Source organism: Monodon monoceros, unplaced genomic scaffold (assembly GCF_005190385.1).
Source record: "Monodon monoceros isolate NGI ecotype Baffin Bay Population unplaced genomic scaffold, NGI_Narwhal_1 Super_Scaffold_5, whole genome shotgun sequence".
Classification (NCBI taxonomy): Eukaryota; Metazoa; Chordata; class Mammalia; order Artiodactyla; family Monodontidae; genus Monodon; species Monodon monoceros.
Genome location: NW_021703782.1, coordinates 28394702 through 28409010, shown reverse-complemented (window position 1 = coordinate 28409010; position 14309 = coordinate 28394702). Strand labels below are relative to the sequence as shown.

The window sequence follows — 14309 nt, the reverse complement described above, 5'->3', positions numbered from 1 at the left end:
AGAGCCTAATAGAAAAGTGCTTGTTTGCAACAAATTGTATTTCCTAAATCTTGTTCTTATGATGAATCCTTTTCTTTATGGTAATTAAACCTTAGGAATTATTATATTATGTTAATTCAATGAAGTGTTATGTTTTTATAAAAAACTTATCACTGAGTAATAACTTAAACCTTCATTTGTGCCTCATATGCTTACACCCATGTACAGGAGGCCAATAGGTCCTAGATGGGTACCACCAATAATATATCACTTCTCCAGTTCCCAGGAGGGCTTAAAAGCATTGCTCATGTTGATTCTGCACACCCAGACCTGAACAGACAACACACAGGAGAAGCGATTCAGTAACTCCGAGTTTAGTGGCCAGACTGCCTGGGTTCATATCCCAGCTCTGTCGCTCATGGGCTGGTCACCTTGGGCAGATAACCTCACCTCTCGGTCCTCCATTTCATCAACTGCAAAGTGGGTTATTCACAGTGCCCAATTCATAAGGTTGTTATGAAGATTAAATGAGTTATCTAATGATATATGCATTAGCTGTTATTATTATTACTGTTATTTGGCACAAAGCAATGAAGACTTTTTTTTTTTAGAAAGAGGAAGAATATGTTTATTTCTCCTCTATCCACTCAAAACATATCGTGACCATCTGTGGCATTACTGAGATAGCATTTTGGTTAGGCAGCATAAGGCATTACACAGCATTTGATGGTGAAAATATCCATACTTTTTATTTCTATGTCTAGGAATATCTGATGCACAGTCAGAATCGGGTAGCACCCTGTGAGATCAAAGGTCCAGATAAAAGGCAATTCTGTTTGGTGTGGGCGAGGCCAGCTCTTCATTTGGCAGCGTGCTTCTTATATAGCTCCAGGAACTCCGTCACGTCTTCAGGAGACCCCAAGACGATTGGCGCCCTCTGGTGGATGTCAGTGGGAACAATGTCCAACACAGCTTCCTTCCCAGTGGTAGCCAATCCTCCTGCCTTCTCCATGACATAGGCCATGGGGTTACATTCATACAATAGTCTCAACTGGAAAACAAGAGCAGCATTCTCAGAACAGAATAGATTACACAGAAAAGAGATCTGCTTCATAGCAAAATAGTGCAGAGCTGATCAAATTAACTGATACTTTCCCTTACTTTCCATCTCAAGGTTGCATCTAAGACCGGATGGTTAATTTAACCATTTGGTTAAATTAAGCCATCCATCAAGAGCCAGCAATAGATCGCCTGATGCAGATGTGAGGCAGACCACCTGGGCTCAGGACCGAATGACATTTTGGCAGAACCGATGTTTCCCTTCTCTTTATAGCACGGAAACTGGACCTAATGAGTGATTCTGTGTGTGTTTTGGATGGATCTTTGCCTATTCTATAAGCATTTAAAAGTCCATGGTAGTGTCTGGCTGCAGACATCTGGAAAGCAGACTGGCTCCTCCAAACAGTATAATATTGTTTGCAACTCTGTACACATTCCTTTTACAATTCTCCTAAGGCTTGAGGGTTGGGATTTAGTATGTTATACATCTTGGAATTTACTTTTAAATATTAACTTTTTTATTGTATGCATTTTCATGCAGTCTGCCTACTGAGTAGACAGCTTTTTGCAGGTGTTTCCTGACTCTATTTCCATACAGGTGTCAGGGTCAGATTTGCAAAACTGAAAAAAGAGAAAAAGGAGGAGCCTCAATATTTGTGTTAAGGAACAATTTTTTGAGGCATTAGAGAAAAGTGCTATAAAGCAGGCTAATCACATAGGTTGGGATGCCCGAGGTAGGTGGCTATGGTAAGAGTGAATGTTTTAATGTTTTCAGTGAACTGGACGCCACATGCCATAAACAGAGATCTGAGCGCATCTGAAATACATCCATTTCTAACTATGGGGATTATTCCTATTCCTTCTCTCACATTAAAAATAAAATAAAATAAGAAAAACCTGTCTGTCCTTTGGGAAAAACAAAGGGACAATACTTGAGAAGGAAACACACTGTCCCTCTGTGTCGAAGAAAAGTGGGTGTCCCTTCTCCAGCATAAGCAAGCACAGCCCACCCCATGGCTTGTAAGAAGGTTGTGGGCATGAGACCAATGCATCAGTTACAGCTTACCTGAAAGCTCTAGGTGTCCCCAGAGATGCTTCCCTTCCCTAGAAAGGTAGCATTTTCTAAGCAGCAAATGTCAGCTCACTAGTCATTTCAATTTTATGCCTTTTGAAAACAATCAAAGAAGACCTCTGTTTGGGATGCATATGTGATTTGCTGCCTTGGTAATGAGGCTGGACTGTTTCATTTCATTTTATGAATGGCATTCATTTTGCCCAAGCCAAACCATGTGTATCCAGTGGAAGCAGAAAGCACTTTTAGTACCCTCTGACCATAGCATCATTACTTATCTTTAGCAATGAAAGGGCTCTCAAGAGATCATTTTTAGCTGATACCGCCTGGCTTTAACCAGGACAGCCTTTAATCTAGAAAAGAATATGCCACGGACATCCTTGGCACCCTACGGCAGAGCATAACAGCTACCATGACCTTTCTTCCTCAGTCAAATCTCCCAGGCTGCAAATGAAATCCACTGCTTCTCAACCACTCTTCAGGGGATTTTATTTACCTTTCCGTTGGGGCTTTTCTTGTTAGCTGGGTACAAAAAGATCCCTCCGTAGACCAGGGTGCGGTGAACATCAGCCACCATGGAGCCCACGTACCTGGCACCGTAGGGGGCTGAGTTGTCCTACAAGGTTAAGGCCAGCAATAGTTAGGGTTACAGAAGAGAGAGCTCTCTTCATGTCCTCTATGCTTATTTGATTCAACAGTCAAACAGAGCACCATCAAGGTGTGTGTTTGGGGCTGTGCTAGGAAATGCGATGAAAATTCTGTCCCCAAGCAGCAGAAAATGGAATAATGGAGACAGCCTCTTACATCTTACAATAACTCAAATTACCTGAGGAGGCCCTAAGGAGGGTGTGGTGGATTCAGGCTCCGGGGTGGGGCAGGCATTTAGCAGGACCCCGAAGGAGAAGAAAGATTTTGCAGAGCTAAGGAGAGGGGGCAAGCGTGGGGTTTTCATCTCTGCAGGAGCAGGAACTGCCCAGCCAAAGGTGGGGCAACTAGAGAAGCACACGCAGTCTGCCTTGGGCCCTGGGAGGAGGCTGGTGCAGCTGGGGGCAGGAAGGGATCTCTAGGGAAAGGTGGAAGGAGAGATAATAAGGCTGGAGAGAGAGCCTGGGGCCAGCTTGGAGGGCCCTGAATGCCAAACTAACAACATCTGGGCTTCTTCCTCAGAACACAGCAGCCTTCAATGGCATTAAGCAAAAGTGAAAATGAGTGAGGCCCGGTGGGGCTCCCAGGCATGGAGGCCCTTTTGTCCCCCATTTCTTAAAGGCAAGACTCCAGTCTCCATGACCTTCCCTGAGTTCCAAAGGGCAGATTTAAACAGTTGCTAATCAAGGGAGGACCGGCCAAGAAACCACCTGAGGCAAGATTAAAGGGACCAGAGAAGCTTGTCAAGATTAGGAAACCACCTGAGACGAGATTAAGGCGGGCAGGCCCTGCTCACACCCTAATCTTGTCAGAGACCCCAGCCTCGAACCACTGTTATATAACCCTCATCAAATCCTCCCAGGGTGGGACATATAGTTTTCTTTCTTTTTTTTCTTTCTTTTTTCTATAAAACTTTTTTAAAAATATTTATGTATTTATTTATTCCAGCTGCGCCGGGTCTTAGTTACGACATGCGGGATCTTCACTGTGGCATGCGGGATCTAGTTCCCTGACCAGGGATTGAACCCGGGCCCCCTGCATTGGAAGCGCAGAGTCTTACCCGCTGGACAACCAGGGAAGTCCCTGGGACACAGTGTTTTCGAGGGCAGGAGCCCAGTGTGTCCCCCTTTGACTGGCAAAGCAATAAAGCTATCCTTTTCTACTTCACCCAAAACTCTGTCTCCGAGGTTTGATTCGGCACCGGTGTGTACAGAGAGGCCGAGCTTTCAGTAACAAGAGTAGGACACGATTGGATATTCCTACATAGAACCGTCTCTACAAACAGCCGTTTCTTCTCTTCGTGTTCAGTGATTTGTAACCTCTTTAGAGAGATGCCGTGATGGATGCTCTCAGTCTAGAGATGACTGATAGAAATCCTTCAGGTGACACAGGGCTGGGGCCTGGGGTGCAAGAACCACGTTTCGTACCAACTGGGATCAGGGACCCCAGCAGTGAAGCATGTTTTATTGCCATGATTTCATTCATCTGACGGACTTTACAGTCCTGATTTTCTTCTGCCAAGAGAAAGTGGCAAAGGGGTTGCTGTCTCAGGGCAGAGGTTCCAGTCCCCAGCACAGTGGAATCCACCCGCTTCTGTCCCTGCCGCCTTTCTCTCCAGGGTAGATCATGAATCAACACATAACTCAGGGGCCCTCCCCCAACCCCGGCCCCGCAGCCCTCATTTACTGGGGGGAACTTCTTCCTCTGGACATACTCCGCGACAGCAGGGTCGAAGTCCTTGGTGTAGCCCTCATTGAGGCTGTAGATGCTCCCTTTCTTTTTGATCTTCACATCCCTGTCCACCAAAATGAACTCTCCAATGGCCTGTGAAACAGGAAGGAAAGGTGGAGCCGTGACATCTCCTTCAGGCCTGTGGGAGGGGGTGGCGTGAGGCCTGAGGCCACGTGTGTCCTTCAGCACAAAGAGCTTGGTTTTTATCTTTCTGCGTTTTCAACTGACGTATAATTGACATAGCATTATGTTACTCTCAGGTGTACAACATAATGATTCAATATTTGTAACATTGTGAAATGATTACCAGCAAGGGAGTTTCTCCTTGGCCTAGGACACCCATGCCTTTGGAAAAAAAAAAAAAATTGGTGCAGACAGGAGGTAGGATATCAGGAGAGATGGGCAGCTGACTTACAGCAAAGTGTTCATGGCTGCTCTTAGCTTTCCATTTGTTCGTTTCTATCTTGATGTCACTTTCCCCGAGCACCGTGAGTTTCGATTCACAGCATATATAGCTTCCGGTGCCTTTGCTCACTGATCTACAGAGTGCTTCTCAGAACTCAGCCTCCCACAAAGTCCCAGTGCTAAGCTGATGCCTTTAAGGCTTAGGTTCTTCAAAGGAGATTCGAGCTTTGGAGTAAGGTGTCACATAACTCCTATAGCTCTGGACTGAGGACTGTTTGGGGCTCCTACGCGCGCGTCCCTGATAAGAGAGTGATTGAGGCTCCGCCCATCTGGGGAGGGAGGTTGCTCCATGGAGACAGAGTTAAGAAGGGAGGTCCCACCTTGGACACATCTCTCCCCAGCCACTTATTCCCATAGCAAAGCTTGGTTCCTGTCAATATGGAGCATGTTGGAAGTAGAGAGGAAGTGGGGGAGGGAGAGAGGAGGGTAGGGGGAGAAAAGAGACTAGAATTAACAGTGGTCACTGAAAGGTGTCATTGTGAGTGATTCTTTTCTTTTTTTCTTTTATGGTTTTTTTGGTAAAAGTCTGGAAAATGAAGCCATCACACAACAGGTGCTCATGAAGCCATGCTTTGCGGGCACCCCGCCCTGGTACCTGGCCAGAACATCCTAGCTGTGAAGGAGGTTAGTCTCTTGTACGGGAGAAAGAGACTGAAAAGCTTTTCAAACATTAAAGCCTGCTAGAAATGCAAATAAAGCTGTTGTGGTCTTCTTAGCGGAAACTGTCAGCCAAAATGAAAAGAAAGCACTAAGTTGACCCCCACCCTGCAGGCATTCATCACATCTGGGAGGTCAGCCAGCAGGGGGTAGCGCAGCCTCCAAACACTGAGTGGCCATTAAGTGTGAGGTGGACAAAAGACTATCAAACACACAGAAACTTACTCCCCGACACAAGGTCTGCAATCTGGAAATAAGAAGAGGTTTCATGTTTTCTACACATCCATCAACTGGAAGGTAACAGAGAAGTTACCAGAAGAATGTCTGGGGAAGCGGTAAACGCCTGCTGAGAGGATAAACCCAAAACATCAGTGATTTCGGAAACTGTACCCTGGGCTCAGAGTGAACTTTGCTCGGGTTCTGCCACTACTTTACCCTGAAATCACCTCCTTTGGAGGCTTAAACTTGTGCTGTTTCCCTACCCTTGTTGATTTATTAAGCTCGGGTGCTTCCAAGGAGGCAAAGTCCAGTTGTGCAAGCGTGCGGGAGACAGAGGCAGCCTACATTCCGATTTATCCCACCCGCCACCCACAAACCTCGAGGCCCCACCACCAGCAGCCGGCCCCTCCCAGGATTCTAGCAGCTGACCGTACCTGGTGTTCGGTTTGTCAGCAAAAAGCACCAAATAAATAGTTTCATTAATGTCATCTGAGGACATTTCTAAAACTGAAAGGTATTTATAACCTCAATTCTTTTTCCCTTGGGACACTGGACCAAATGCACAATGAATGTGCCGACCTACGGAAGATGATTCTATGGAGTCCATTTCAATGGTGGGTTTAGTTATGCCAAATATGTAAAGAGACTTCTTTGCTCAATTCATCTGCTCTGTCGGAACTGTCATCTAACAGAATAAATAAAGAAGTCCAATTAATACACATGTGGAAGAAATTATCCACAAATTAAAAATTGTTAATGAATATTTTTCATGGCACCTTGGGCTCCTCTCCATGAGGAATTTGTTTCGTTTTTTGTTTTCTGGCCGAACCACGTGGCTTGTGGGATCTTAGTCTTGTCAGGGACTGAACCTGGGCCCCAGCAGTGAAAGCGCTGAGTCCTAACCACTGGACCACCAGGGAACTCCCGAGGGTGTTTTTCTCTATAAGTTGGACAGACTAAGGAATTATCTTCATTTCCTTCTTTATTTTCACTTCCTTGAGTTCGTCAAAGCCTTTCAAAACCACAGGGGTTCACTGAAGGTTTGCGTGCACGGGCACATCAAATGAATTTCGGAGCTAATTTTGAAGAAATGAGGTGGGCCACTGCTTCAGCCGGGACACCCATTCACCTCAGGAAAATAAGCTAGTAATGGATAGCGTGGGTGGCAAACAGACCATCTACGGGCCCCATCTGGTCCACAAACGTGTTTTAATTGGCTAGCACAGTGTTTTACACAGCCAGAAACATTACATTTTCTAAAAATCCAGTGTTTCTTGAAACATTGGAAGCCTTGGCAAGACTGAGCCGCTATTCCCAAGGAGTAACAACTGACAGACCTCCCCAGTTCCCCAGTGTCCCGCCACTGCCCTGCCACCACCCTGACCATCCTTTCCCAGCACACTCCACTCATCTGTGTGGCCTGCTCTGCCCAGTGGGCATCTGAGTCAGCTGAGTCACGTCCACTCTAAAGAATTCATCGTGGAAGAAAGACTCCTTATGCTCTGGACAGACACCATTTCTCACCTCGATAATCTTCTCATGGTGGTCCCTCCATCTCCCTTCCCCTCTTCCCCACCCCATCATCTCTGCCCCTTCATGGGCCTCATCTTCCACCTCTAGGTACTGCCTCTTCCCCGCCGCCACACACACACACAATAAACACTCACTCACAACCACCAGCGAAGCACCCAGCTTCCCCTGGGGTCTCTCACCGGGTCCAGCATGAAGCAGTTGACTCCATTCGCCATGGCCAGGACCAACATGGTGGCACTGCCATAGAGTGCATAGCCAGCAGCCACCAGGTTCCGGCCGGGCTGCAGTGCATCCTTCTCAGAAGGGTCATCAGTTGAAATCTAGGACAAGAAAGAAAACACAACACGTTTTTTGTTGTGTTCTGTTTTGTGGTTCTTTTTTGCAGTTCATCCATTAGCAAGATGCATTATCAAGGTGCTCTCGTAATGAAATAGGGCATCTTCCCAGAGAGCCCTTCCTCCTCACATCAGTAATATCCTGATTATATTACCACAGCGGCCTTCCCACCAAACCCCAAATTTCGTGCATCTGGATCCTTCTTTCCAATCAGGGTCCTCCTCCAATTTTACTAATTTGATATTCCCTCATCTCTCCATTATCACTCTCAAAAAAAGAGCATGCCTCCTTGCCAGCTCCTACTAATTTAATCTTATTACAGTCATCAGTGTCTTTCCCCTGCCTACTCTATCTTTATTTAAACAAATTAAAACTGGGCTGCAGGGCTTCAAGCCTGGTAAGGAAATCAATTTCATGAGCTCCTGCCAGTTGCAGCACATACTCCAGTGAGCACTGTGGTCCATACTCACACACCAAAGAAAGTCTCAGAAATACGGCAACCGAGAATCTCTCTCCAGAGTTGTTACAGTGTAGGGCAAATGCTTTCCCTTCTTTTGACCATGACCCACAGTAAAAAAAAAAATACATTTTGCATTACAAACCAGTACCAACACACATGCACCCGCATACACAGCTACAAAAATTTAATAAAACAATACTTACATTTAGAACGTGACACGTACTCTAATCTTTTCTTTGTTTTTTATTAAAAACACAGCCCACTGGGTCGTGTGACTGTCTGTTCCCTAATACTAAGGAAAGGAAAAACTTAAGGGCATGGCTCCTAACCAGTGATTACGAACTGATGATTACCTTCTCAACACTTGACAATCGGCTTCTATGGTTCTCAAAACAGCCTCAAACAAATCTTTCAGCTTGAATATTCTCTACTTGAATTTAAACAGAAGTGAAAATGGGCAGCTTCCGCCAATTTCATTTATTCTCTCCCCAACCACAGATTCCAGGGGCTGAGAATAAGTAAGGGCATCTATCTATATCATGATACCAGAGATGGAGGTCATCTCAGCAAAAACATTCCTGGTATGGGACTTCCCTGGTGGTCCAGTGGGTAAGACTCCATGCTCCCAATGCAGGAGGTCTGGGTTAGACCCCTGGTCAGGGAACTAGATCCCTCATGCATGCCGTAACTAAGAGTTCCGCATGCCACAACTAAGAGTTCCGCATGCTGCAATTAATAGTCCGCATGCCACAGCTAAAGATCTCACGTGTCACAACGAAGACCGAGTGCAGCCTAAATAAATAAATATTTTAAAAAAGAAATACATTCCTGGTCATTTCTTCCTATAACTTTTGAAAGTGTGGTCCAGAGACCATGTACATCAGACTCACTTGAGATGCTTATTTAAAATGCAGTTCTGGGGCTGCAGCCTTGACTTACTAAGTCAGACTTTCTAAGGTGGGCCCTGGGAATCTGTATTTTACCATGCACCATAGCTGACTCTTGCACTGAAGCTTAAGAACTACTCATGTAAAAGGAAATGTCACAAAAGCCATTTCTCCCTTTTTTTCCCCTTGTCTCCAATCTTTGTGTTTAACAGTTTTCATCTAGGTGGTTGGTTGCTTGCTTGGCTGGCTGTGTTGGGTCAAATTATTTAATTTAGTTTGGTTTGTATTCACAGGGTAGTGCAGTGCAGTTAAACACAGGCTAAACACAGTATCAAAAATTTGAGTTGTTTCTCAAACTCCACATTTTGCCAGTGTACAACCTTAAAAAAGGAACCAGCTTCCTTCAAAGCCAGTGACATAGTGGGAGGAAAACAGTCAGGCTCTAACTGCTTCCTCTGTCATAACTACTTAACCCGAAAGTGCAGCACAAAATAAGACAAAGACAACATGTAAATAAGTAAGTTGACTGGAAGCCCCTAGGCTTGGAGTAGTCAGTTCTCCACCAAGAAAAGTCCCCCAGAGATTCACCTCATCCAGAACCACCCACGTCTGTCTGCAGCACAAGGATGAACAGCCTTTCCCTGAAACACTGTCACCAAATAATCTCAGCCTTCAACTTCCTTGCATGGAATAAGAAATGGTAACATTATCTATGATCCATATACTCAAAAGAAAGACAAAATAATTCCATCTAGTCATTAATTTGGAGGAATACTTTTCTACCCCGACCCCCCCTTCTAATGCATGAATTCCCTCCTCCAAACCCTCAGCAATGAATGCCTTTGTTCCAAGGGAATCCATTACAGTCTCATGTGGATGCTCATGGACCAATGTGCATAAAGCACTTGACAAAATTAAAAAGCGTCTGGACCCTACCTTTACTTATCCCACGCCACCACCTGCTGTAGGTGTTGCTCTGTTATAATCCACGTCACTCCATATAGAGTACGAAAGACACCATGGATTCTGGAGACTTGAGGTGGTGGAGGAGAAAGTCAGGCAGAAGTGGGGTGGCGCTGTCATATCATCAGATGGTCTTCCCTCAGCGCGGCAGCCAAACCCTCCCTAGAAGGTCTCATAGGGCACATGGCAGAGTCTCCAGTAACTCAGCCAATATTGTTCACCTACTATTGTACCAGGCTGCCTAGCAGACAAAAAAATATATAAGAGAAGGTCCCTGCTCTCAAGGCATTTATAATCTGCAGTGAACATCCATTGATTTTGCCTGGCCAGCACCCATCACCCTTCTGCTGATAAATGCACCTTAACCTTCCTCAAAATACTACCCCCCTGGCCCTCAGCTCCAGGAGTGAGCACATGACCCTGGTCTGGCCAATCAGATCACTGCATGCCTCAGGCCATAGTGATTGGTTGAGAGATGGACACATGACCTAAGCCAAGACAATCAGGGCCAATGAGATGATATTCTTGTTGGAATTGTTGGAAAAGAGGTTTGCATCTTCTGTTTGACTTGCTGAAAGGATTGGATGTGGACCCAGACCTACTGGGAGCCATTTTGCCACCGGAGAGGAGGGAGCAATAGAGACGGAGGGGAAGTGTGTCCCGTTTATGTCATCTGAGTCCTTGAATGCAGCTGTACTACCCACTGGACTTTCTAGTTAACATGAACCAATAATTTTCCTTTCCTTTCCTCCCTCCTTTCTTTCCTCCCTCCCTCCCTCCTTTCCTTCCTCAAGCTAGTTTGATTTGTGATACTCTCTGTTGAATCTTAACACAAAAAACAAGACATGTAATATTAATAGCTACCATTTATAGAGCACTTTTTATGTGCCAGGCACTATTTTCATTGCCGTTATGCTTAATTTTCAGTATCTCCCCTTTATGGATACGGAAACAAGGTTACCTTGCCCAAGGTCCCACAGAGCTAGTAAGCATCAATGTCAGGAAACCACACTCCATATGGCTATTACATCTCCCTGTGCCCAGTTAAGGGAAGTGAATTGGATTCTGAAGCTTCTAGAGCACTTTTGAAACTGCTTTTAGTCGTGGGGACTGGATATTTTTAAAGGGTGTTGAAAATTAGAATGGTATCCAATAGAGGGTGACCACACTAGAGAGGTCGAAAAACCATCTCACATGAAAGATATTCAACTTAAAGAAGATTTAAAAGAAGGGGAGCGGAAGGCAGAAAAGCCATTTCCAAGCATGTAAAAGAGTCTTATTTTCTGATGCTCTAAAAGGCCATATGAGCAACAGGGAGACAGATTTTGACCCAATATTTGGACAAACACTCTAGAATTCTACCTTTTCTGAATGTCTCCAGCCAGAGGTGGGGTGACCCTTCCGAAGGTGCTGTGGCAGGAACTTCGTAGAAACACTGGACCACAGGCCCTAAGAGATCCCTTTGGAGCCTATTTTCAGGCACCACGTGGGCAAGACTGTTTCCGAGTTCCAGTTACCAACTAATGTTATGCCACTGAGCGGGTGCACCAGGGAGCTGAACTCCAGCCCAGATCCAGCTCTACGGAAAGCAGGAAAGGTCTCCGTTAAAGCATCAGACGGTCAATATTTATGCCCCATAAATCCTCAAACAATCAATAAGGCTTTTGGAAACTGAAGTGACTTAAAGGGAATGTGACACTCATCACCTCTTTCGGTGTTTTAAGAGCGTCACTTCAGGTCTATTGAGAAGAGTGTGGAGACTCATTGTTGAGTTGTTCTAGCATTTGTAATTCGAGTTGCTGTTGCAGGCTGTTTTGATTTTTTTTTTTAGTTGATAGCCAGTGTCAGTTTTCTAGGTTTTTTTTTCCTTAAAAAGAGTCTTTATTTGGGGGGTTAAGGTGGAAACTGGGGCTGGCAAACATTAGTGTTGCTTTAGCTCTGGTTGAGTCATTACCAGAAGTCTTCCTCTACATGAAGAATTTTGCTGCAAAGTTCTCTTGCTATACTATATAGATCTGATAACATGCAGGTAAAATTACATGCCTCCTTGTCTATAACAAGAATGGGATGTTTCATGGTATGACTTGGAAAACAGATGAATTACTTTGCCTTTGTCTTTCTGGTATGAGTATTAGAACCTCCAGTTACTCACACTGACCTGCCTCCCGGCCAAGACAAACACAAGATACATTTCAATGAGGAAAGAGAACTGTCCCATGGCGGTCCTACTTCCCATGTTTGAAAGGAGATTATGTGCAATAGTAGACAACAAGTCACTTTGAAAAACAAAGCACAAATTGCAGTCTCGCTTCTTAAGTTATGGCCTCTGTATCCCAGAATAGGAAAGTTGGAGGAACCTCAGAGGTTGGCTGAACTAGCCACCTCGTCCATTAAGATGAAGGAAAGGGCTCAGCCTCAAAGACATCTGTGAGGTTTTATTTCTAAAATAAACAAGAAGGCTGAAGCCAAGATGACATATTTTAGATTTCATCATTTTTTATGATGGGCCCGTGGCTATTCATTCTATTTTCACTTGTATATATTTGAATGCACTTCCACCAAACCGCTCCCCTCCACCCCCAAACACACACACACACACTTAAAGTAAGAGAAGGGAAGAGAGACTTTTGAGGTAGAGTTACCTGCTCAGGTCACCCAAGTAGAAAAGACCCAGGGCAGGAGCCTGGATCCCCTCACTGTACCAGTGTGCTTTCTATAATTTATAGCAGAGTCAGCAAACTCTTTCCATAAACCAACAGATAGTAAATATTCTAGGCTCTACTGTCACACAGTCTTTCTTTATCAAAATCACTTAACCCTGCCTGTGCAGTGCAAAATCAGGCAGAGGCAACATAGTAAACAAGTGAGCTGACCATATGGCATTAAAACTTTATGGACAGTGAAAATTAAATTTCATATAAATGTCACAGGTCATGAAATATTATTCTTTAGATTTTCTTTTTAGCCATTCAAAAAGTCAAAAGAGTTATTTTTTGCTCACAGGCCATAACAATCAGGCAATGAGCTGGATTTGGCCCAGGGAGACCATAGTTTGCAGACCCCTGATTTAGAGGATTTAAAGGACAATTTTGATATAAGTACTCTCGATTGTTGTCACACTCTCACCATTCTCAGTTCACATAGCTACATCATTGCAGTTACCCTACACCGTCTCTTTTGTTTTTAATTTTATTTTCTGTCACAAAAGGAAGCAAGGTACAGTTAAAAGAGTGAAATATCTTTCTCTTCCCACCCACCTTTAACTACATTTTCTTTTAACAACCTAATAGATTTTCACTATGCAGTTAAGGCAGAACTTAAAAAGTCAGAACTTGACATATAAACCTATTCCAAGCCTCACAAGGTTTCATGATGTACATTCTGGCTGTGCCACCAATAGTGAAACAGGACTGGATGTTCAACCTTAACTCTCCTTTTGGTCCCAAACCAGGAGCTTGATCCATTACATTTTACCTTTCTGTAGATGCCAAAGATGGTTCCAATGGATACAAGGCAGTCGATGTTGGAAGATCCATCAAGAGGATCAAAACAGACCACATATTTACCCTGAGCAAAAAAAAAAAAGAAGACACAACTTTACACTTAAAATGAACACATTGGGACTTCCCTTGTGGCACAGAGGTTAAGAATCCGCCTGCCAATGCAGGGGACATGGGTTTGATCCCCGGTCCGGGAAGATCCCACATGCCATGGAGCAACTAAGCCTGTGCGCCACAACTACTGAGCCTGTGTGCTGCAACTACTGAAGTCCGCGCACCTAGAGCCCATGCTCCGCAACAAGCAAAGCCACTGCAATGAGAAGCCTGTGCACTGCAACAAAGAGCAGCCACTGCTCGCTGCAACTAGAGAAAGGCTGCGCACAGCAACAAAGACCCAATGCAGCCAAAAAAGAAAAAAAAAAAAAAAAAAGAACACATTGTAACGAAATAAAGAGTATACACTAAGGGGTTAAAAGAGGGAATCCAGGTGAAAATTCAAGAAATGTGTCTTATTTATACTCTGTCAGGGAAGGTATGAGGTGGTATACAGAGTGAAAATAACAAGAAATATATATCAAAAGATCATTAGGGGCTTCCCTGGTGGCGCAGTGGTTGAGAGTCCGCCTGCCGATGCAGGGGACACGGGTTCGTGCCCCGGTCCGGGAGGATCCCACATGCCGCGGAGCGGCTGGGCCTGTGAGCCATGGCCGCTGAGCCTGCGCGTCCAGAGCCTGTTGCTCCGCAACGGGAGAGGCTACAACAGTGAGAGGCCCGCGTACAGGAAAAAAAAAAAAAAAAAAAAA

The 14309-nt window shown here is 44.8% G+C and overlaps 1 protein-coding gene across 1 annotated transcript in view; it reads right to left on the bottom strand.

Moving 5' to 3' along the window:
• Positions 1-701: 701 nt before the first annotated feature.
• Positions 702-14309, bottom strand: part of FBP1 (fructose-bisphosphatase 1) — a 25563-nt gene continuing 11955 nt past the window's right edge. Inside the window, exons 3-7 of the mRNA XM_029202519.1 lie at positions 13481-13573; positions 7540-7680; positions 4442-4579; positions 2607-2726; positions 702-1030 (exon numbers count right to left, since the gene is read on the bottom strand). Coding sequence (XP_029058352.1) covers positions 839-1030; positions 2607-2726; positions 4442-4579; positions 7540-7680; positions 13481-13573 — 684 coding nt within the window. The 3' untranslated portion in view covers positions 702-838. The remainder of the gene's footprint in view (positions 1031-2606; positions 2727-4441; positions 4580-7539; positions 7681-13480; positions 13574-14309) is intronic.